The sequence below is a fragment of the Falco rusticolus genome, chromosome 4 (assembly GCF_015220075.1).
Source record: "Falco rusticolus isolate bFalRus1 chromosome 4, bFalRus1.pri, whole genome shotgun sequence".
Classification (NCBI taxonomy): domain Eukaryota; kingdom Metazoa; phylum Chordata; class Aves; order Falconiformes; family Falconidae; genus Falco; species Falco rusticolus.
In genome coordinates this window covers 38389682-38412260 of record NC_051190.1, presented here as the reverse complement: position 1 = coordinate 38412260, position 22579 = coordinate 38389682, and the positions used below count along the sequence as shown (strand labels likewise).

General features: G+C 58.2%; 1 protein-coding gene across 1 annotated transcript; it reads right to left on the bottom strand.

Annotated features, from left to right (window-relative positions):
* Nucleotides 1-5798: 5798 nt before the first annotated feature.
* On the bottom strand, nucleotides 5799-21111 carry SRL (sarcalumenin). Its single transcript, XM_037382410.1, has 7 exons — nucleotides 20004-21111; nucleotides 18179-18277; nucleotides 17269-17364; nucleotides 13382-13417; nucleotides 9016-9132; nucleotides 8053-8286; nucleotides 5799-7278 (listed from the first exon to the last, which is right to left on the bottom strand). Exons 1-7 carry the CDS (start codon nucleotides 21100-21102, stop codon nucleotides 6467-6469), a joined length of 2493 nt encoding a protein of 830 aa, XP_037238307.1. The 5' UTR covers nucleotides 21103-21111; the 3' UTR covers nucleotides 5799-6466.
* Between the last annotated feature and the right edge of the window lie 1468 nt (nucleotides 21112-22579).

Genomic DNA, 22579 nt, shown 5'->3' with positions numbered 1-22579 from the left:
AGCTGGGCACCTCTCCTGCATTTCCCGAGGTCCCAGATCTCCCACCGTGGCAGGTACAGAGAGCACCCCGCACCTGATGGGCTGAGGAGCCCATCTCTGCTTCACTCCTGATTTTGCTGGGGTGCACTGTGCTTGTGTGCCTGGCTTTGCTGATGAGTCTCCTCCCTGGCAGAGCTTTAGCATTTCGCTTTGACTGAGTACAGCTTGCACTGTGCCTTGGCACCAGCTTCAGAAGAGCAAAGAGAGCATCAGGGACCAACTAGGTGAGCACGTACCCAGGGCACAGGCTTGAATTTGGCCAGGGCTGAGGCTGCAGCTGCAGCTGACATGAAATTTCCACCCATTGCAATGGGTCAGAGGCAGCTGGGGCTCCTTTCCTCCCTGCTCAAGCCTCCGCTGTTTGGGGCTGTGGGCAGGATTAAGAAGAAAAAGCAATGTATGGGTCATGGGAAGAGGGAAAACAGAAGCAGCTCAGCCAGCCGAAGAGGAAACGGTGGGACACAGATGTCCATGGAAAGCTGAAACCACTTACAGAGGATGCGTTTACTCGTATTTCCTTCCACTACGGCTTAATTGCGATGTTTTTTAATGACAGGTAGGACAGGAGCTGGGCTTCTGCCTAAGCACTTCTCCATCCTGCATAAAAACGCTGAATTTAATATTAACAACAATTAATCACAGCTACCAGGAAGCACCCGGCAGCATTCCCCACCCCTGGGAGCACTCGGTTTGCATGCTCAGCCCCATTAATTCCCATCTCCAGGCAAATGGCACCGGAAAGTCGCAAGGAAGCAAGGGGGCTGCCCTATGCCGCTGGATTTAGATCCAGAGCTGAAGCAGTAGCAGCACTGGTACCCCCTTCCCATCCCCTCTGCCAGCCTTTGCTCAGAATACGGGTGGTTGGGGCCGCCCCGTGTCGCTCCCGTGGGTAGGAAATGGCTGCTCGCTGCCAGCTCACCCACCCGCGTTTCATTTTCATTCCATGTGCCCTGAAAGGCCGCTGGGATCATTCCAGGTCATGGCTGGCCGGCTGAGTTTGCCCGGAGCTCAGGTTTGCCAGGACGTTGCTGTATTTTTCCTGTTGTTGGTCCTGTGACTACCTCTGTCATTAGAAGCACTAATTGCTCATTGCATATTTTGCATATGTATATTGGTATTTTGGAACAGCTCGTTTTTGCATCCTGTAATTAAATGACCGCTAATGAACGCGTTACAAAGGAGCGGCCAAACGAGATAACCCGTGCAGGAGTGCTGGGCAGACGTATGCAGTGACCACATGGGAATTCACTCCAGCGTAGCACCGGCTGCCTCCCGCGCTGCGCAGGCTCCGGGCCGGGAGGAGGCAGTGGGTGAGCACCCTGCAATGCCTCCGGTCCCACCTCTGCTTCAAGGCTTCCCCCAGGTCCTGGCCCACCACTCACCTCCTTCTTACCTCTTTCGCTTCCAGCATCCAAGCGAGCTGCTCAGTTGAGCCGCCCCACCACCAGCCCTCCATCCCCCCATCTTGCAGGGGTTACATTTGCTGGACACTCCGTGGGGTGAAAATAACCTTCCCAGGGTGCCAGGCTGCCCTGGCTCCTCTGCCTCTTGCCCTGAATGCCACCCAGGTGTGCTAAAGCCGCGTTCCCCAGACGTGGTTGCTGGTACCAAAGGCTGGTGCTCTGCCATGGGCTGGTTCTGTCTGCGGAGTTGCGGAGTTTGGCTCATTACCGCGGGGAGCTCTGACCTCAAGCTCGGAGTGGGAAACCCCGATCTGCTCAGGTACCCTCTCCTCTCTCCCTGCAACGGGCAGTGTGATGCCTGTACAAACCCGGGAAACGAATCGACATCGTTGCAGCAAGCCCCTGGGGTATGGGATATTTTCATCCATGAAATGCAGAGATGCCGCTGAGGGGTTGAGGTTGTGTAGGCTGACCAAAGGGGACTGTAATCCCCTTGGCTTGTGTTTGAATATTGGCGGTGCCACTGCTGGGCTTTGGGAGACCTTTGGGAAACCTGCTTGGGGCTCCTTTTGGTGGGAGCACTGCGGGCACAGGCAGGATCCTGCCGGCACCAGGCTCTCAGCAGCACCAGCAGCTCTTCCCCAGCGGTGCCTCTAAGACAAATGTTTGTCTTTTCCGTCCAAGAGATACAGCAAAGCCACTGCCAGCACCACGTCTCAGTGGAATTGGTTTTCGTTCTGCCAGGAGCATTACCGGCTCATGATTCACATCTTCGCAGCAGCTTTGGAAGGAAAATGTGCTTCTCGCTGGGCAGACCTTCACGCATGTCAATATACCACAGTTTTTCCAGACTTTCCAAAGGAGGCCATGGCCAAGTGAGACATTCCTACTCCTCTTCCAGCTTTCTTGGAACAACCTTCTTTGATTAGCGAGTAAGACAGATAGTTGGAAAGACAGACAGTCAGACAGGCCAGGCAGTAGGGTTATAATCAGCAGTTTGCATGAGCCCCAGCCTCCGGTGGGACGGTGCCTCCATCCGCCTCTCACTGGGTGGCTGGTGGGAGCCCCTGCTGTTTGCCGGGGTCCCCGACCCCCTGTCCTCCTCCATGGCCCCTGCCCCGCTGCCCTCTGCTGGGGTCCTCAACCTCTGCCTGGTCCCTGACCCCTGCCTTTGCCCACCGTGGTCCTGGGGCAGGGTGGTGTACAGGCTGCGGTTTGCAGCACGGCTCCTGCCTGGCTGCCTGCACCTTTGACACCAAGGAGAGGCCAGAGGCCGCGTCCAGCACCGGCAGGGCTCAGCCAGGGTGTCCCTGCGGGGCTCTCCGCAAGACAGCGGCCAGGGCAGGTGGGATGCCAGCGGGATGCTGGAGGGAGGGAGGCAGCCACTGTCAGAGCATCCCTGCGTGCAGCCAGCCCACCCTGCCGCCGAAGTGGGTGAGCCATGCGCGGCACCGCTGGCGAGGCTGAGTCACGGGGTGGTGTGCCTGCTGCGGCACGTGTGGGCCCACGGCCATGACTCAGCCTCGTGGCTGCCAGCGCTCAACGCCAGCCCCGCAGCTCCTGCTTCTCCCCGGGGCTTTGTGCCGAAGCCCCTGTGGGTGAATCAGCCAGTTTTGTGCCAGGCCCTGGGGACCAGGTCCCCGGGTGCAGGGGACTGCTAGCACGGAGGGGACCTCTGCCAGGGGAGGGGGAAGAGGGGGATCACACATAAAGGGGGCTTAAAGAGCATCTCCTGGTGCGGGTGGGAGCAAGGATCTGTCCCACCAGGGAGGGAAGTGCTGCCCTGAAGCACAAAACAAAGGAGCCGGGTTTTGCTTTGCCCGTTTGTGCCCACGGCACGGGAAGCCAGGTTGGAAAAAGCAACCAAATGGCTCAGGCATGGCTGGCGGGTCTGGTGCGATGGATGGGTATGAGGCCGGGTGTGAGGAAGAGGATGGGACCTCCTGCCTCACTCCCTGCAGCTGCAACCCCTCAGCCACCCCAGCCCCAGCACTTGCACCGCACTGGCAGGAGAAACAAAACAAACATCTCCAGGGAGTGTGTTTGGAAAATACCAGGTTTTATTAGACAGGCTGATGTTCAAGCTGACGGTTTTATCCCAATGCACACAATCACGGGCATCTACATGGGCCTGTGTCCCAGCTCCCTCCCTCCTGCCATGCTCTTGGGTGAGATGCCCCGGCCCCCCCCACCCCCAGCACTGCAGACCTGAGGGCTTGGGGTTTCTTGGCAAAATGAAAAGATCTCCCTGCTCCCCATTTCCACTGCCAGATTCCCAGAGCCCTCCTAAGAAAGATGGGAGAGAGCTGGGCTGGGGACTGCAAGTCCCAAGAGGACTGAAAGCCACTTGGATCCATGGGAGAGGGAGCATCTCCCCAGGCCAGCACGGAGCCGAGTCAGCGTGCATCACAGGGAGCAGGACACAGCCCCAGCTTCACACCACTGCTCCCATCGCTTCGGGAAGGGATCCCTAACATACAATATCGGGGTGGGGGTGGGGGTGGCTGTCACAGGGGGAGCCCCATCCAGGACATAGGCAGCAGGGCTTTGCACAGAGTGTGCAGGTGCTGAAGGGAAGGGAAGGGGGGGTGAGGAGGCAACAAGAGGTGGAGGATGAAGGAAAAGGAAACAGAGAAGGGATGGGGGGAATGACGGGAGCGGCCTGAGAGCAGAGCAACAGTGCCTTCAAGTTCATAAGGGAGAGTCAGAGCTCCTTCCTGGAATGGGGGGCCTTTCCCTGGGTACCCCAGAGCCCATGGGTTCTGCAAGAGCAGCAAGGGCAGCAAGGAAAGAGGTGGCACAATACAGCGCTTGTTCCGTTTTGTGCCAAATAAAATAGAAACGTTTGATGGCCTTTGCTTGCCATGACAGTGACATGCAGTGTGACAGCAGGCACAAAGACAATATTAGCCTGTTTCTGTTGGTGTTTCTATTCCATTAGCTCTTAAGAAAACCATGCAGACTAGCCCAGCGGAGGGGAGTGAGAGGCAAGGAGGAGTGGGTGAGACAGAGAGGGATGCTGATGAGCAACAGGATCGTAGACAAGAAAGAAGGAACGGCAGTGGAGGTGGGCAGCAGCTCTGGGGCAGGTTTGAGACCTCATGGCACTGACTCATGAGCACAACCCTTCTCTCCGAGCTGTTCTGGCTGCCGCTTTCTGACACGCTGCTTGCCTTCCCAAGGACCTCCAGTCCCCTCTGCGCTCGGGCAAAACCCCTCTGCCTGAGCCATGCCCCTTCCCACGCTTGGGCGTAGATTTGGGTCTCGTCTTCATTAGCTCAAATGCAGAGTCCTACCTCAAAGCAGAGGCAGGGAGCAAGTCCCTGGGGCAGCATCCCCCCACACTCACCTCGACTCGAGGGGATCTCTTCTTCGCACTGCCTGGCTTCAGTACCAGGGGATGTGGAGCTGCCATGGACCTTCTACCTTAGCTCACATCCTGTTGGGCATGTGGAGACGAGGAGCGCTGCCCTTCACAGCCTTCCCATCACAACAGAGCCTTCCATTCCCAGCTTTCTCTTTCATTCCTGTTGCCTTTTGCTGGCCTCATACGGCACTTTCACGTCTTCTTGTTCCTGTCAAAGGCAAGTCCCTCTGCTCCCGAGTTTCCTGGAGAGCAGCACTAGCTGTGGTTGTTTGGCAGGAGGAAGGAGAAAGGACGTGCGGCAGGTCCTTGGTGGACTTGAAGGCACCAGTCCCCATCCAGCACAACATCTACCTCTCGGTCGGTCTGTGCTCAGCTCCGCAGCCAGCCATGCTGTCCATGAGGGCCAAGTGATGAGGCCACCTCTAATGCCCTGGCTTCCACTGACAGGCATCAAGGTTGGCTGTCCATGGGGAGCCTCACCCTGCTCAGCTGCTCCCGAGGCAATACTCCTCCTCCCAGGGCTGGGCACTGATGCGCGGAGATGAGCCAACAAATGGCTAAAATGGGGGAAGCTTGGCAAACACGCCACAGAAACCTGCCTGGATTGTCCTAGTGAGAACAGACCAGCAGATGGGCAAAAACGTTGTGGCTGGTGACCCCCCCGTTTCTGCCTCCCTCCACAGAGTGCAAAAACAGGGGGGTCTGACTGAGAAAACAGCCACATGGACTTGAACAAGGTCTTGAACTTGAACTGCCAAACCTTTAACCCTCAGAGCCCTGCTGCTCCACAGGCTTGACTTGCCAGCATGGGGGGGTTGGGGTTAATGGCACACGCAGGCAAAAAATGCCCCCTCCCTGTACTGGCCCAGGGCGAGGAAAACCTGCTCAAGGCTCTTTGCGGGTTAGGGTGCTGGCCCTCCTCCTCCAGCACAGCTCAGCCAGTGCTGGCAGCTCCTTTCTAGCCCACTTCTTCCTCTGACACAGACTTGCAAATCCTATCACAGCTACCTGTCTGGAGCTACAAATGCCCCTGCAAAAGACCCCTCTTAAGGCAAACACCCAGGTGAAGGCTGCAGAAGTTCAACTCAGCTGTGAAATGAAAGGAGAACTCACTGGGTGACCTAAATTTCTTGGAAAGGAAAACAATATCAGTATTTGAAGAGGTCTGTAGGATGTTTGTGCTTGAAAACAACAGCTGGGACTTGGCCTCTCTTTTCTTGCCCAGCACTTTTCCCTGGGGGTCCCGGTGATGCCCCAGGTTAGTGTGTCTCCCCTGTGCTCTCATGTTGTGCCCTCATTCTCACTCTCTGCTGGCTTCGGGGACACGGAGGCTGAAATTCCTCTTCATGCACTCTTGGCACCAGTGAAAAAGCAGCTACAGTTCTAGCTCACCGTGCATTGCTCATATTTACAGCTTAAACATTGCCTTCTACTCGAAAGAACAAAGATAAAATGTCAGGAATTCACAGTTTTTATTCTCTTTCTTATGCCCACCCATCTTCCCCTGCCATCGATGTCAATGACTCAAAGTCCTCATCGTACAGTAGCCTTTGCCAGTGTGGCACTCAAAGGGTTAACAAACCACGGCTTCTTGGACAGATAAGACATAAGCTCATTCACTGGTAGGAACACATGGACGGTTACATTACAGAACACCTTAGGGTTTCCTGTAGCGATTCTTTGGGGTTTCGCCACAGCCAGTGACGTCGCAGGAGAGAATGTTGGGCTTCTTTCCCAAGCCGATGCTTCCCAAGAGATCGGGAAGCTCACGAGTGATGGCCTTCTCGATCTTCTCTAGGAAACACCCTCCCATGTAGGAACACTGCTGAGACAGCAGCTTAAAACTGGTGATGGGGTTGATGCCAAAGAAGTCCTTGTAAGCCTCGCGGTTGGGGAGGTCAAATTTGCTGACATTGGTCTTTGCCAGAATGGACTTAAAGATATAGAATTTGTCAGGATCTTCCACAATGTCCCTGAACACCAGTTCTCCATCACTAAAGAAGGTCATTTTGTCCTTGTAGGTCTGTAGATAGCGATCGACCAAAAGGGCGTGGATGCGCACCCGGATGGCGTGCTGGCGTATGAAGGCAATCTTATTTTCCATCCTGTTCTCGATCACCTGGTTGAGATCTTCCAGGAGCGATATCTCTTCTTTGAGGAACAGGTCTTTGTGGGTATCTGGATGGTACTCCTGGGGCCAGAAAGAGCTGACGTACACCCTGGGCGGCTCTGTGACATTGATGAGAGGAGCCAGGCTCCAGAACAAGGCACCGTAGACTCTCATGAGCTCCTGGGTGGCCAGGCTGTCGGCTTTGTTCAAGATGATTCGGATCTGAGACTCACGGCCCTTCAGCTGGCGAAAGAGCATCTCCAGCTCCAAGCCCACATCCAGCTTTGTAGGGTCAAAGACAACAAAGATGAGATCAGCTCTGTCAATGAACCACTGGCACACGTCATTGAACGGGTAACCTTGAGGAGAGGAAAGAGAGAAATCCAGCAGAAATGGCCAGCACAGGATGAGTGCCTTCAGGTCAAGGGCTAGATAAACCTTGAGCCTGCCATGCCTCATGCCCTGTCTGGGTTGGACAGGGTGTGGGACACAGCAGTCTTCCCATGCAGCCTAGAACCTGTTTCTCATGTGTGAAAAACACTTCAGTGTTTCTTGGCATGAAAACCCATCCCTGTGTGTCTGGGCCTGCGACTGCCTGTCTCCCTCAGCCTCTCCTCCCAGCCTTCCTTCTCCCTGCTGCTGGCCACGGATTCCTGCTGCTTCTGTGAGCTGCTGTTGGCTGCATCACGGCTTTTCCCAGTGGGCACCAAGGGCTTGTCTGTCCTGGCATCCCAGGTGCTGTGGGAATGGACTGGTGCTTCTCTGGGCACTGCTATAGCACCAGCCATTGGCAAAACCTCGCTCTGAGGGTGACACGCAGGGCATTATATGCTGAGCTGAGTCAGACAATCAACGGCCTGAGGAGTTTCCAGGAAACACCTTGCCAAGACGCCTGTCTGTCACACCTCCAAACAGCAGAAATGGCTGCTCTAGCTGATGACACTGGGGTATGTTCCCCAGGTCCCAGCTGCTGCCACCACAGCCATGGGCAGACAAACATCACCATCCCCTTCAATGCAAGACCCCGTTTGTAGCCCAGGGCTCGTCCCTGTTGTGCTTCAGCCATCTTTCTTGTCTCACATTGTTACAGCATCTTTTCTGGAGTCCCTTATATGAGCCCAGTAAACCCCTACCTCGTTCTTGCTGCTTGCGGTTTTCAATGATGCCCGGCGTGTCCACGAAGGTGACTCGCTCCAGCAGTTTGTGGGGCACCTCGATCCCTATCAGCTTCTCCAAGAAGTTCTGCCCAAACTTCTCCAGGGGTGAGAAGGAGCGGGCGCTGTCAGCAGCCATCACGATGCCCTCGATGGTCTTCAGCTTGGGGCCGTGCATGATGACAGTGAATTCGGAGGTGGTGGGTTCTGCCCCTGCCCAGCAGAGAGGAGCAGCAGAGCTGTGAAATCCATGCCGGGCAATGGGCACGACAGGGCTGGCCTGAGAGTAGCTGGGGAGCTCAGGAGCATCACTCGCTTGCCAAGAGATGCTGGGGGAAGGCAAGCAGTGGGGCTACAAAATTCTTGCCAAACCTCTTGAGAAAATGCCAGCAGGGCTGTTTTCTGCAGGGACTGGTTATTCTGGAAGAGGCCTGACTGCACAAGGCACCCTGGAGAACCACCTCCCGGGAGCCCTCATTACCGTGGCACAGAGCTGCCCACAGACATCTGCCCTCAGCTGCGAGATGACATCCGTGGGAGCAGGGAGGAGGGAAGGGGAATGGCTTTTCTCCTGGGAGGGTGAATTAATTGGCTCCGCATGAGGAGGGAAGGGCAGAAGACAAAGGCGAGTTGCCCTTGTGACGTGACTGCTGCTCTCGCAGTCAGGGTTGGAGGTGGTGAACCCTGTGCTGTGGGACGGGGATGCTGTGGGGACGGATACCCTCCTGCTCCTGGGGGAGGGTGGACAGGGCCTGAGCTGTGGTGGGGGACCTCTCCCTCCGCATGGCACTGCAGCCAGGTGGCACGGACCAGTTCACAACCCTTCTGCTGTAACGAGGGGGATCGAAGAAATGTGACCAGGAGCCGCTGACCACACGGATGCAGAAATGCAGGTGCCAGCATGCCCCTGGCAGAGCAGGGAGGGAGCGGTGAGTGTGCTACCTGTGTAGAGCTGGTAGGGAGTGTCGTCCAGCCCGAGGAGGTAGTTTATCATGGAGGATTTGCCAACGCTCCACGGTCCCAGGAATAGCACCATTGGCTTGGAAGTGATCTCCCCATCTGCGGAGAGGGGAAATAACAGGAGGAAGTGAAGAAACAATAGCCGCCACCACGCGATTAACTCCCCGCTGTAATGAGCATCCCATCTGAGCAGCGCGGTGATGCTGCCGGGGAAACAGCCACCCTTTTTGGGCTGCCAGCCATTCACGAGCCAAGGCATCACCCAGCGACGGGCCCCAGCATCTGCAGGAGCGGGACATCACCGTGCTCTGTGGGATGCCCCACCTCACTTGTCTGATGTCCTCTGAAGTGTGGCCCTTCCTAGGCTACGGGAGGACATGAAGGTCTTTTAAATCTTGTCTGGGTTTGGTGCTGGTTTAGCCAGGGTAATTCTGGGGCTGGCTGTGGGGGCGATTGTTGTTTAAAGGCAGCCGCCGCAAAGCACAGGACATGCGAAGGAGGTGGCCATGCCGCAACCAGGCGAATGCCTCGTGCAAAGGGAACTGCTGTGGTTTAAGGAGCAACACCAGCGCGGTGCTTGGCAAGCGTGGTGCGAGCCTCGTGCCAGCTGCCTGCAAGCCTTTCTACCATAGCCTCGCAGGGATCTGCCCCCGGGTCGTGGCTCCCAGCCCTCCCATTGAGCAGAAGGTCCTTGCCTACGTGAGCTGGCTGCCAGGCTCCAGCCCAGCACAGGGATGGCAGGTTGGGCAAACAGTCCTGCCACAGGCGTGGCGAAAGGCAGGAGCAGAACGAACTACAGTCACCATCCCACACTCTTCAAGTCTGGAGTTTGCTAAGGGCTCATGGAGGTGATGGGCCCACAGGGACCTGTCCCAGTGCCGCACAATTGGTCTGGGAGCACAGAGTTCCCTGGGCACATGCAGCCACGGCCCCCAGGAGCAATCCCTGCTCCAGCAGGACCCTGCAATCAGCCTGTGCCCGCTCTGCTCAACCCCTCCAGTCTCCCGGCCACTGGGCAGGCAGCCGGCAGAGCCAGAGGAGCCCCTGCTCCATGCCAGCCCCAGGCTGTGCCCAGGACAGCCAGCACCCTGCTAGTCAACACAAGCCCAAGTCAGGCCAGAAATGGAAGTGAAAACTGGACAAGTGAGTTCCTGTTGGTAGAAAACTTCCCCGTCCCCATCCTGCGCTCCAGGTGGGAAAGGGTCCGTCCCACTGCCACCAGCAGAAGCCCAGCCAGGGGAGGGGCTGGATGCCACTGGAGGCACTGGGAGCTGTTCTGTCTCAGCCAGAGCTAAGCCTTCCCCTTTGGCCCAGAGTGAGGAGATGTCCTTGGGGGACCCACGCTGCCCTCAGCACCCTCTCTTCAGCCCCACGCCTAAGGCAGAGCTATTTTCCCTACAGTGTCTGAGACCCCACTGCTCCATGGCTGCTGCCCATGCAGGAGCCAGCAGCTTTCCAGCTGGGGATCCATCTCCAAGGTGGGAGGAGCCGCAAAGCCCACATGGTGCTGAGCTCCCACTCCCGAGGGTGCCAGAGGGCACTGCATGGCAGCTCTGCAGTGAGCCCACCTGACCACGGGTGCAGGAGTTGGGCAGAGTGTGCCAGCCTCCTCCTGCCTGCATCTTCCCATTGTAGGGACACCATGTCACCCCTGGGGAAGGGCATGGGCTGGGGACATCTCTCCATGGGGCACAGAGCATCCATGCAGCTCAACCCTCCTTCCCAAGGCAGGGCAGCCACATCCGAAGCAGGGAGATGGCCCTGCCCGCTGCCTGCTCCCTGCCTGCGAGCCACAGGGATCCAGCGTTGTCTCCTCACCCAGGACAAAAACAAATGTTGAAACCTCCGACTTTTGTTTTTCATCATTCCTCTGTGCCACTCTATCGCTGCCGCTCTGTTAGCTTGCTGGCTTTAATTGGGTTTCGGATTATCATTAGTATTATTATTATTATCCCCTGTGATGTTGTGCCAGAGGTTTGAGGCGGGTCCCGGCGTGCTCTTTTGTAAGCCGTTCCCAGCCAGGTGTGGCTGTGTGAACGCAGGCAGCCCTGCGCCCCGGCCCTGCTTCACTGCCCACCTCCGCCCCACTCTGCTGAGGCAGGCAGCGATGCAGGCAGCCCCCCTGCCAGGTCACCGACACCTCGTACAGCCCATCTCTACCCCTTGCTTTGGGAGCGGGGTGCTGGCACCCCATGGGCTTTGGGGGCAGTGCCAGGCACGGGATCCTTGTGGCCCTCCAGGTAGGACAGCAGCTCCAAGGACGTGAGGCCGTGCATGGGTCCTCCTTGCTGCTGCCCAGCGTCTGGGAGAGCAGTGAGCATCTCCCACCCAGGAGGGTGCTGGCCTTGCACCTGTCCCTGCTATGTCCCCCTACCATGTCTGCCAGCACCGATTTGGGTCACCTTGATGGTCCGGCCAGGGGAAGAGCCAGTCCTTGCCGGCTGCAGGGCAGGGATGGCAGCAGCTCCACCACAGCGGCTCTCTCCAGCCACCCTGTGGCTGCTCACTCCCAGCCCAGCCTGCCTCACTCCCAGCTCCATCTCATCCCAGCTCCAGCCAGGCATGGCCTGGTGGCACTTGCAGCAGCAGTCACATGCCGGTGCGTGATCATCGGGCCCTGCCTGCGAACAGGGGGGTCCTCAAACCTTGCACTCCCTCGTCTGTGGGCCTGCTTAAAACACAGCAGCTTAAAACGCAGCTTCTCTAAGCTGCAGAGCATGCTGCCATCCTGCACAGCACCTGGCAAACAAGGCCAGGAAAGTCACGTCTCTGTCCGCAGAGCCAGCATTTGTCTTGGACTGTTCAGCTCTGGGGGTAGGAGCAATTTGGATGTCTACATCATTATTTTTCCCTAAAGCAGTGGCTTTCCAGGAGGTTTTTCCATGTTGCTTGCAATGCCAGGCTGCCCTGGGGTGGGAGTGCTGCTGCTCTGGGGCTGGGATTAACGTGAGGCCGGGTCTTCTCCCGCCTTGTCCTCAAGCCCAGCAGAAGTGCCTGGTGTCAGCCCACCCCTCGTGGTGCAAGTCTGTCCTGGGGATGCTGGCAGCAAAAGTCCTTCCTCTCCTGGTTCAGGCTGAGCCACAGGCACGAAGCTCCTGCTCTGTCTTCAAACCACCCAGGCAAGCTAAAACACCTGGAGAGACTCCCCCAGCAGTGCCCATGCTGCCACCCCATCCCTGTACCGCAGCCGCCACTGGCCACTCTGCCTGTGGCATAGGTGCACGGCCCGGCAGCCCTTGGAGGGCTAGCCAGCTTGCTCCCACAGCCTCAAAAGCCACAAATACCCACACAGCACGTGTGCCCACAAATGGAGGGACGAGCCACACGTGGCTGCAGGGTGCCCGCGCCTGCCTCCACGCTGCGCTGCCCGTGTACGTACGCCCACACAAGCGGCACACGTGTGTGTGCCTGCAGCTAGAGATGCAGATAAGGCAGCTATCGGAATATGCTATATATATCCACAACCCTCCCCGCTGCCGGCGCTCAGGCACCACAGGGAGCCAGGGACCCAGCAGGCACTGGCAGGGCTCTGCCATGTCTGGGGCTGGGCTGTGGAGATGCCCCTTTCGGCAGGCGCCAGCAGCGGGGGCCATGGGGGAGGACACGAGAACTAGAAGATAGCAGCAGGGACATTGTCCCCATGGCCCAGCACGCCATACCCAGGGGAAGGGCTGGGTGTTGGCTGGCATTTCTTGGCCTGTATCCCATCTCCTCCTTCTCAGGGGGGGGACCTGGCAGCACAACCCGAGCAGGACAGGCAGGGAGAGGAGCCAGCTCTGGCTCCTGAGGGGGCTGAGGCCGCCTCTCAGGGGCCAGCCTGTGTTACTGGGACAGCTGCTGCGGGCTCATCGGCTTAAACTGCAGCTGGAGGGGGATCAAGGGTGGACATTCACGAAAGTTTCAGCATGTCGGAGGCTGAAGGGTGGGAAGAGCTCTCCTCTGTAGCGTGGGCTATCTGCTGGGCTCCTCCAGTTCATGCCATGGGTGAAAGATCAACCCGCAGGTCCACCACAAATGCCTTTGAACCATGGCTAGAGGAATACACAGCCTCTTGAGTCTTAACCCAGGAGGGAAAGCTGCTAAAGCCTGGGCGAGGTGCAGGTTTCAGGAAGGAGGGGGCTGTCGGGACCCAGAGTCAGGCCTGGGACAGGGTGCAGTGACACACGTGCCGAGCTATGGAAGGGCTGGAAACACTGGTCCTGGAGGGTGCCATGGGATGCTGGGTACAAGGGTCTGCTCCGTGCCTGGGAAGTGTGGCTCTGTTGGGACAGGTGAATAGGAAAGCTGGAGGCCAGCAAAGAGCTTAGGCAGCGCTGGCAGCATGCAGGCAGCAGGCAGCAATACCAACCTGTGGCGGAGGAGCCCAGGGTGCGTCCGGGATAAGCTGTTAGCAGGGGACACGGGGAGAGAGAAAAGGTACCGTGAGTCGAAGGAGGGACGCAGCTGCCCGGGTCTGGCCCAGGCCGAGGAGGGAGCTGAAGACTGACCCTGGCCTTCTTGTGGGCAGGAAAAGCCAGCGACCGCCACATTCCCAGCAGGAGAGAAGGAGTTACAGTCTGTGAGCAACGAGACCCGCAGCTACCAGGACAAGCAGTAAACCCCAGTCTGCCCTGCGCTCCGGGGATGTGGCTTGGGGGAGCAGGCCCAGGAGAGCTGCCGCATCTGGGATGGCAGCTCAGCAGAGCTATGGCCTTCCCCAGCAACATTCACCGAGCAAACGGAGCCCGACAAGCCTTTGTTAGGACAGCAACCAACCCCAACAAGTGTCCTGACCACCCCAGTGGTGTGGTTACCGGTATCCACCCCTAGGGCAGCTGGGAGGTCATTCCTGATATGGGGACACTTGCTAATTGGCACATATACAGCAATTAGGGTCACCAGCACGCATTGCAAACTGGCATGACTTCACAGCAAGCTTCCCATCACTGGACTGGGAGAGTCCCTTACCCCTGAGCTAGGGACAGTCCCTAGATGGTGGCCACGCCGTGACCAAGCACACAGTGGGCCCAGCCAGAGCGTGCCTGCATCCACGTGGGATGGCAGAGCAGAGACGCAGGAGGGTGGCAGGCAGGGAAATGGAGATGGCACCTTCCAGGTTTAAACATGCTGTAAGCAGAGGGTGTGGGGGGAATTTTCTGGGATGCACCCCGATAATTCAGAGTCTTAGGCTGATGGCGGCAGTCACAGGTCCCCCAGGACAGGTAACAGCTCAACTACAGGGGTGTTTGTGGGAGCTGTGGGGAGCAGAGAGGCTCCTTGGATTACACCAGCTCCTGCGTGCAAGCAGAGTCGATGGCAAGGGAGACAAAATGGAGGGCTGCCGTGTAATGGAGGGGTGAAGGTGCTTGCGATGGCACCCCTCTATATTGGCTTACACCTCCAAAGGTCACACATATTCCATGACAGGCTTGCCCCGCCACTCTCCCAGCTGTCCCGCTCCTCCTGGCCAGCTGAACGGCAGCTCTGTGCCCTCCAGCCTCCCGCCTGCCGCAGGGGTGGGCACAGGGGGAGAGGCTGGGGGCATCTCCCAGCTTGCAGGGACACCACCAATGCAACGAACCCACTCCGGACAGGGACACCATGCAGAGGAAGCAGCTGAGAAAGCTCTCTCAATCCCATTATGCCCTCACCTGCTTTAGAAGGTCAGAAGGGTTCCCTGGGCCAACCCACTAACTTATTTGCAGGTTTCTCTAATTACACTGCTAATGAGGGATTGGGAAAAGCTGGATCTGTGAGTATTAAAGGCAAACTGCTGAGCTTCAGGTTTCTGGAATGGGATTGTATGTGCCAGGATGCAGTTAGGGTGTTGGAGATGCTTCAACAAGTTTGGCGGCAGGAGGAATATTTCTGAGAGGAGCATGGTCAGGGTCTCTCATGGCTGAGCCAAGGGCCACAGGCAATGCGGCATCCCTGGGCCCTTCCCTTGGGGCTGGGAGGCTGTGATTGTGTGACCAGCACTGGGATTGCATTGGCATAGCTGGGAGAGTGCCATGTAGGACGCAACAGGGTGTGCTGGGAGCTGACCTGGGGCACTGTCAGCCTGAGGGGGGGTTGTTCCTCATGGTAAAGTGGAACAGCCCCTGGAGTGTTGTGAGATGAGGCTGTGAGGAGCACCAGGACCTGCTGTCTGTGGTGGCTCCTGCTCAGGAGCTGGGATTGAGAGGGTCTTGGGCTGGGAAAACACAAGGGTTAGTGGTTTTTTTTTCCTCAGAAGCTGGAGGGGAAGAAGCCAGCAGGGGCCTGAGAAACACTTGCTTCCTCCAAAAAAAGGGAGCAGGATCTTGGGCACGGGATGGCTGGAAGGCAGCGTGGGATGTTCTGAGCAAGGAAATGGGTTGTGGGCTGAGAACTGAGGCTGGGGACTGCATCCTCTGGCAGTGAACAGTGAAGTGAGTGTTAGGGGCTGGGAGCCCACCAGCTTCCCCTGTAACCCCAACTGTTCTCCTGAAGTGTTCTGGGTTGAGCTGACAGTAAAAGCAGATGCTTGCACTGCCACCAACACAGACCAAAGCAGCTTGGAGAAGAGGCTGGGGTGTTGCTGAACCTGTGAGCTCCAGGATGGAGTCAGCTGGGACAGGGCATGGCTGGGCCACCCTTGCTGCATGGCCCCACTGCTGGGGAGGCTGTGGGGATGCACACCGGGGTGCCAACCCTCCAGCTCCCAGTGCTTCTTTCCCAGGCACGCAGCAGTGCTGTGCTGGCTGTGTACGGGAAGGGACAGGCCAGCATGCTGGGTGGGTGGCAGCAGCTGTGGGGTGACGGTCTGTAGGGTGCTCCTCCCATGCTGCCTGCAGCATCGTGTGTGGCTGAGACCCCCTGTTACACTCCCACATAGCAAGCGGATCGTGGTCCCCAGCCGCTGGTGAGCAGCACGGAGCGAGGCAGGCAAAGGCAGCAACATGGAACTGGGTGTGGGAGGCAGCTAGGCACGGCTCGTGTTTTATGACACCCACAAATGCCCCCTCCAGAACCCCTGTGGGAGGGTGGTGGATGATGTCCAGGGTGCTCTGTGTCTTGAGAGGGCAGGACCTGTGCTGGTGATGAAGACTCTCCAGCCCTGCCCCATGGGTGGCAGCTGGAGGTGGGCTGGCTGGATATGGAGCTGTTCAAGCCTGCTTACAGAATGTCTGACACAGATTTAGGAGTTGCAGTGGGGCTGCCTGTAAAACAGGCGTTCCGCTCTAAGGAGATGCGTCCCCAGGCTTTACCCAAATGAACACGGGACCCCTGCACTGGCGGAGCAGAGTCCAGCTGCAAAAGGAGGGTCTGTGTGGAGGGTGTATCTAAGTTCTGCCTCACCAGGAGGGAGAGCATGGCTCCAGGGTGTGTGAGGCTTGGAGATGTGGGAAGGGAAGGGGGCGGAACTTCAGGACAAGGAGGGACCCTGTTAGGAGGCTGATGTGGGCAGGCAGCCCTGGGACACAGGCAGCAGGGACTCCAGCATCCCCTGCCTGCCCAGCCAAGGCACAGGGGGCATCTGGCCCTGACTCAGGACAGGGCTTGAGGTAGGGGTTCACAGGAGAGTTACCCCAATGAACAGGGACCTCGGACTTGGGCTTGAGCCATCTGTGCTTGGAAAATGAGGCTGCTTGTGTCATATGGGTCACAACAGCTTCCTGTAGTTTTGAGTGTCCTGGGGCCAGGGCTGTACTTTCCTCTTCTGGAGGGACACGTGTGCTGCCGGGGCTCAGCCCAAGCCAATGCCCATGGCCACAGGGACCTGCTCACCTGAACCAATGTGTCTGTAACTGCCAAGAGGTGGAAACTCTAACTCCCAGGATGAATGAAGGCTGCCGAGCTTGAGGGATACCCTGCCCACATGACAGTGTCCTGTACTGAGCAGGAAGGATGCCAGCTCCAGCCACCCCCAGGAAGCTCATCCCCAGCCTTGAGAGGTCCTAAGCTTCCTTGCCAAGCCTGTTTCGTTGGGCCGTGATCTCCGCTTGGCAGCGGTACAGGGCATTGATGTTGAGCAGGTGGAGGACCCGAAGCAGGCAGGGTTCAATGCTCAGCCTACACAGATGGTCCTGACAGCAGATGGGCTAAGGCAGATGCAGGAATGCCTGCCACTGGGTTCACTAGGGCATGTCCTCTAAGCCCAGCATGTCCATGGCCTTCTTGAGAAGCTGCAAAGGAAGACAAATTCTCCAAGCCTTTCCATGATCTGCTCTCTGCGCTGTTATCTGCATTCCAATGACCTGATGGTGCCGGAGACCCCAGTGCCCGTGGCATTACCTGTGATCTCATGCTGCCTCAGCTCGTTGTATCTGTAGGACTGCTCCAGGGGCTTGATGGAGGAGTGGTAGATCTTCCTCAGCCGCTGCAGTACTCCTGTGGGAGCAGAAGCATGCGAATGGGTGAAAAGGCAAACCCCAGCATGCTGATTGAGTCCCTCCTGGGTAAGCTGCTGGGCATTCCCTGCAGATCTTGAGGGTGATTCAGCCATGGATCAAGGGACTTGGCTTACAGTTGAAATCTTGGCAAAACTGATCCCAGTCATACATTTTGATGCTGCTCCCCTGCTAATGTTTCCTGCTGGGCACTGTCCCCATCCACTGCCAGTCTTGCACATGCCAGCAGCTGATGGAAGGAACACCTCTCATTAATATTTAGTACTCAACACCCATGATCTCAAAAAGCCCTGCACCATGGTGCCAGGGACCCCTGGCACAGCCCCTAAGCTGCTTGCTAGAAGAAGGAACTTTTTCCGTAGCAGCTTTTATACTTTTCTTTCCAGTCCAGACTGCCCAGGGGCCAGCAGAAATAAACCTTGTAAGAGCAAAACCCAATGAATAATTGGAATAAAAATCCCAACTCTTTTTTACAAGTTGCCCCTGGGTGCTGTGGGCAGGGATGTGGCTGCCTTGGGCTGACTGCAGATAGCCATCTGCATCTTCCAGCTTCTCTGCTCTCCTAATCCTTGTATGTCCTTGGGGCTGTCTTTAAAATAATTAAAATATGTTAACCCAAGAGCAGCAAAAGGGCTGTTATGGAAGACATGGTGTCGCTAGACCTACAACAAGTAAGGTTAAAACCAGAACACCCGAGGGAAGGAAAAGCCCATCCACACTCTTGGTGCAGCAGAACAGTGAGGAGCCTGTCCTGCAGGGATTGCACAGCTTGGTGCCAACCCAGGCCCCCTCACCTGAGAAATCATCAGCAGGTTTGTCCTCATTCAGCTTGAGAGTGTTCTCCAAGTGGGACCGGTCGCGCTTGGTCGGTTCGCTGGTATCTTCAACCTCTTCTGGAGGAAAAAGGCAAGGAGACCTGTTACTGCTGCAGAGGGGTATCCACACAGAAGCTCACACAAGCTGCCAGGGAGAGGGCGTGGGGGAGCACAGACGCCCCAAAGCCTGCAGACCTGCTCTGTGCCTCAGCAGCCACTGTCACCTTTGGTACACCACATGGTTTCTTTTTTGCAAAGGCTCCTGGAGGCTTGGCAGAGGCTGCCAGGGCTGCAGCTGCTGGGGGAAGCGTCGTGGGCAACTGCTTGGCTCCGAGGAGGGGCTGGTGAGGGAGGCACGCCATGTCTCCTGGGGGGAGCGAGGGCTGGCCGCTCAGGGAGAATGCGAAGGACGTGCCTGGAAGGGGCTCCTCGGGCTGGGGCATCATGCGAGCACGCGCGGCACCTGCCGCCTGACGGGGCCCCAGCGCTTCCCCCAGCAGCTGCGGCTCCTCCAGGGCTAAGCCCCCACTGCAGGAGCACTCTGCTCTGCCTCTCTGTCCGCTCCCAAAAACCCTTACGCATCGAGCCAGAGACATGAGAATGTGTGAGGTTGAGGCTGGCTCTTGAGAAACCAGCCAACCTCACCCATCCTGGCTTCCTCGCCTTTGCCAACAGGGTTGTTCCCTCCCACCTCTGCCCCTGTATCAGACTGGAGCCCTCTGCATGGGGCTGTGGCTTGGGCTGGCCCGGGGGACCCCATGGCTCTGTGCTAGGCCCAGGGAGCACGAAGCAGCTGCTGCCGCTGGGGGTAGGCACCCCAGTGTCCCCAGGCAGTGTCCCCAGGGAGACAGAGGTGTCCTTGCCCTGCCCTGGAGGTGCTGGCACACCAAGGACCCCGTGCAGCTCCAGGTGCTTTGTCAGGAGCTGGCTGGGTTGGGCTTTAGAGGGGGTCTGGGGACAGGTCTGGGGACAGGTGTGTGCTGGCTGGCTGGGCTGGGGGTGCCTGGGCCAAGTGGGGCACTTGCCGAGCCCTGGGACTGTGCTGTCTACCGAGTGTTGGGCTGAGGAAGACCTTTTGACTTGCCAAGTAAAGCCACAGAGACCAAACTGGGTTTCCATTTCAGTACAAATGGGAACTATTTGAGCTGGGACATTACAGTTGAAAGCAGAAAAAAACTCAGCTGGATCTGAAGATTGCTGCCCAAACTGTGGGCCAAAGTCCACAAGTGTTTCCAGGAAATCATGGCGGGGGGGGAGTCCCTTTTCCTTAGCTAGCCTTTCACTGACTGAACACAGCCAGAGCCGGTGCTTCAGCAACTCATCGGTCTGAATTACCTCTTCACGCCTTCCCTACGAGGCAAGAGCTGGTGGACAAGAGACCCACCAGCCCGGGCAAGCATCTTGCCCTTGTACCAAGAAAACTGGGGATCCAGAGGACTTTTGGGGAGGAGGAGCCTTTAAGAGGTCTGCAGGTACTGAAAGGGGCCTGGGTGTTAAAAATCTTATCCATGTCCACAGCCCAGAGGAGAAACCATAGGTTTAAAGTGCAGCAAGGGAAATGTTGGCCAGCTTTGGCATCGCTGTGGCAAGTGCCTGCATCACAGGCGTCCGTGGGCTCCTGCCTGCGCCCTCGATGCCCGCAGCCGGCCCAGCCGTGCAGCGGTTAGGGGCAGGCGTGGGAAGCAGAAGCGTTAGGAGAGGGCCATGCACTAGGTGCGGTTTAATGTGCCAAGCTCAGCTCCGCCGGGGGTTGATAGTAGGTCACTCTCGCCGCTACAGCACACCAACAAGAAAAGACTCCAACCTCTCTGGCTGTGCTGGAGCTCGGCGGCAGCGGTGTAGGTGCTGTGGCTGGGTGGGCTCTCTGTTTCTGCCAGCGATGGCTTGTCTGCAGGGGGGTCTTCCACCGCTGCTGGCAGGTCTGCTGCTGCTGGGGGGTCTTCCACCGCTGCTGGTGGGTCTTCTGTTGCTGGGGGGTCTTCCACCGCTGCTGGTGGGTCTTCTGTTGCTGGGGGGTCTTCCACCACTGCTGGTGGGTCTTCTGTTGCTGGAGGGTCTTCCACTGCTGCTGACGGGTCTTCTGCTGGTGGGTGGTCTTTCACTGCTGCTGGTGGGTCTTCTGCTGCTGGCGGGTCTTCCGATGCTGCTGGGGGGTCTTCTGCTACAGCCCCACAGGGTGGGTGATGGCAGATGACAGGGCCGTCCCTGGCTTCTCCCTTGCTGGCAGCTGCTGGTTTGCCATTGCCCTTTTTGCTGGAAGTGCTAGCCGCTTTCTTGCCACTCTCTTCAGCTCCATTCTTTGGCCCCGCTGGCCTGGCACCATCTTCCTCAGACTCTCCCTCTTCCTTGGACTCTCCTTCCTCCTCGGACTCTTCCTTGCCTCCATCTTCCTCAGACTCCCCTTGCTCGTCTTCTTCCTCTGAGCTCTGCTCATCCCCTTCCTCTCCCCCCTTACAAGCAGACACTGATCTTGGCTTCTCCATTTTCTCTTCCCCAGGCTGCCCTTGCTTCTCAGAGGCTCCTTTCTTGGCGCTGGGCTCCTCGCCCTCCTGGGCATGGAAGACATTTTGTGGGCCAGGCCCGTGATTCCCTTCCTGGTGCGCAGCCTCAGGAGTGCCCAACATGGCACCCTCCCCTGGGCCCTGTGCCTCGCCGGGCCCCTCCTGGCTCTTCTCTTTGGTGGTCTCCTCTGTCTGTCCGTGCCCTGGCCCCAGGTCCCCGCTCAGGCCACCCACCGGCTCTTCCTGCCCCTCTCCAGGGCCCTCCTCAGTGGCACCAAGCAAGGAGGTGTTGGCGGGGCCACCATCTTTGTTCTCCTCAGGGCTGCCATCGTCTGCCTTCTCCTCCAGCCTGGGCTCTGCAGCTGGCAAGGGGCTTTCGGCAGCACCACCAACATGGTCCATGCCAGGGGTGCGTGGCTCTAAACGATGAGAACAGCTCAGTCAGTCTTACCCGCGCTGGCCCACGACTACCGGGGCACCCACTGGCCACCCATCAGCGTCGGAGGGGGCCCTGAGGGACACTTTGTGGCTGTTACAAAGAGGTTTAAACTCTCTCCTAAACCTTCTCTAGTTCCAGCTCAATTGTCTGTCCCTGTGGCAAGAAGCTGGGTGCAAAGAGGTGTTTGAGGGGGCAGCAAAGCCGATGCAAGAGGGGGGCCCTACGGCTGCCCCAGCCATGGCTGCCTGGGGCTGCGACTGCCACCCGCCATGGAGCACTGCAGGAAGGCCGCAAAGCAGCCCTAAAAACTGCGGGTGAGGGGGAGAAAGGAACAACAAAAAGCATAGTTCGAGGGGCCGTGGGCACTTGGCATGTTAAAAGGGTCCTTCCCCAGCCCTGCCTCAGGAGAGCGTTTCACCAGCCATGGCGGGTGGCGGGGCGAGGGGAGGAGGACGAGGAAGGCTGCCCGGCATGGGGCACGGGCAGGGGCAGCAGGGCTCGGAGCTATTTATTGTGAGCATCCCTTCACTAGGAAAGCATTTGCTGCACTGTGCGGCTGGTGGGGACACAATGAGTTTGTTCGGCAGCCCGGGAGCAGCCATCCGGACTTTCCACAGACCAACTGCAATTTCACATTAGGCAGCGGGTGCCAAAAATAAAAGATCACCAGCTATACTGTCTCCGTTACAAACAGTTGCTGCTAGTCTAAATAATCCCCTGAAACGTCTAATGCCTGCATACCAGGGAAGCGTTTCAGAGGAAAATAATTCCTTTGTACTCCAGCTGGCAACCAGATGCCAACCAGGGGAAAATGCCACCTCCACCTCGGCTGCAGGGAGGCAAGCGGGCAGCACGGGCATGGGCAGCCAGCCCCTCTCCCCCAGCTCCCGTGCCGCATCCGTGCTGGCGAGCCGCGGAGCACCGGCAGGGCCTCTGCAAAGCTGTGGCACTGCAGCTCACTGGGCTTGGCTGCTGGGGACCGTGGTAGCCGAGCACTGCAGGAGCTGAGCCAAGACCAGCCCCAGATCGTTCAAGCTGGTTTGTTGTCGCCAGGGATGCTGGGCACTGGTTGCATCTCTATCAGCTCTGGTACCGGTACCGGTGGTGCTGTTAACCACGAGGCAGGTGGGAGCCTGCTCGTGCTGGGGAAGAGCCACACTGGTGGCAGGCGGCTGGGAGGGACAGGCTGCACCTCCGCCTGCCAGGGCTTCCAGTGGCTCTCATGTGCAGCCTGGCACGGTGGAGCTGCCGCCGTCACCGCGGCCCCTTGCCCTGCCGAAACCGGATGCGTGGGTCACCCCAGCTCTGCCCTCGCCGACCTGCCCCGTCCTTTGCTGGCACGTGGCTCAGGGGTGCCTGCGGGCTCCCGACACAGCTCCCAGCCCGAGGCAGAGAGGTCATGGGAAGCTCCCACCCGCCTCTCTCCCAGCCAGAGCACCC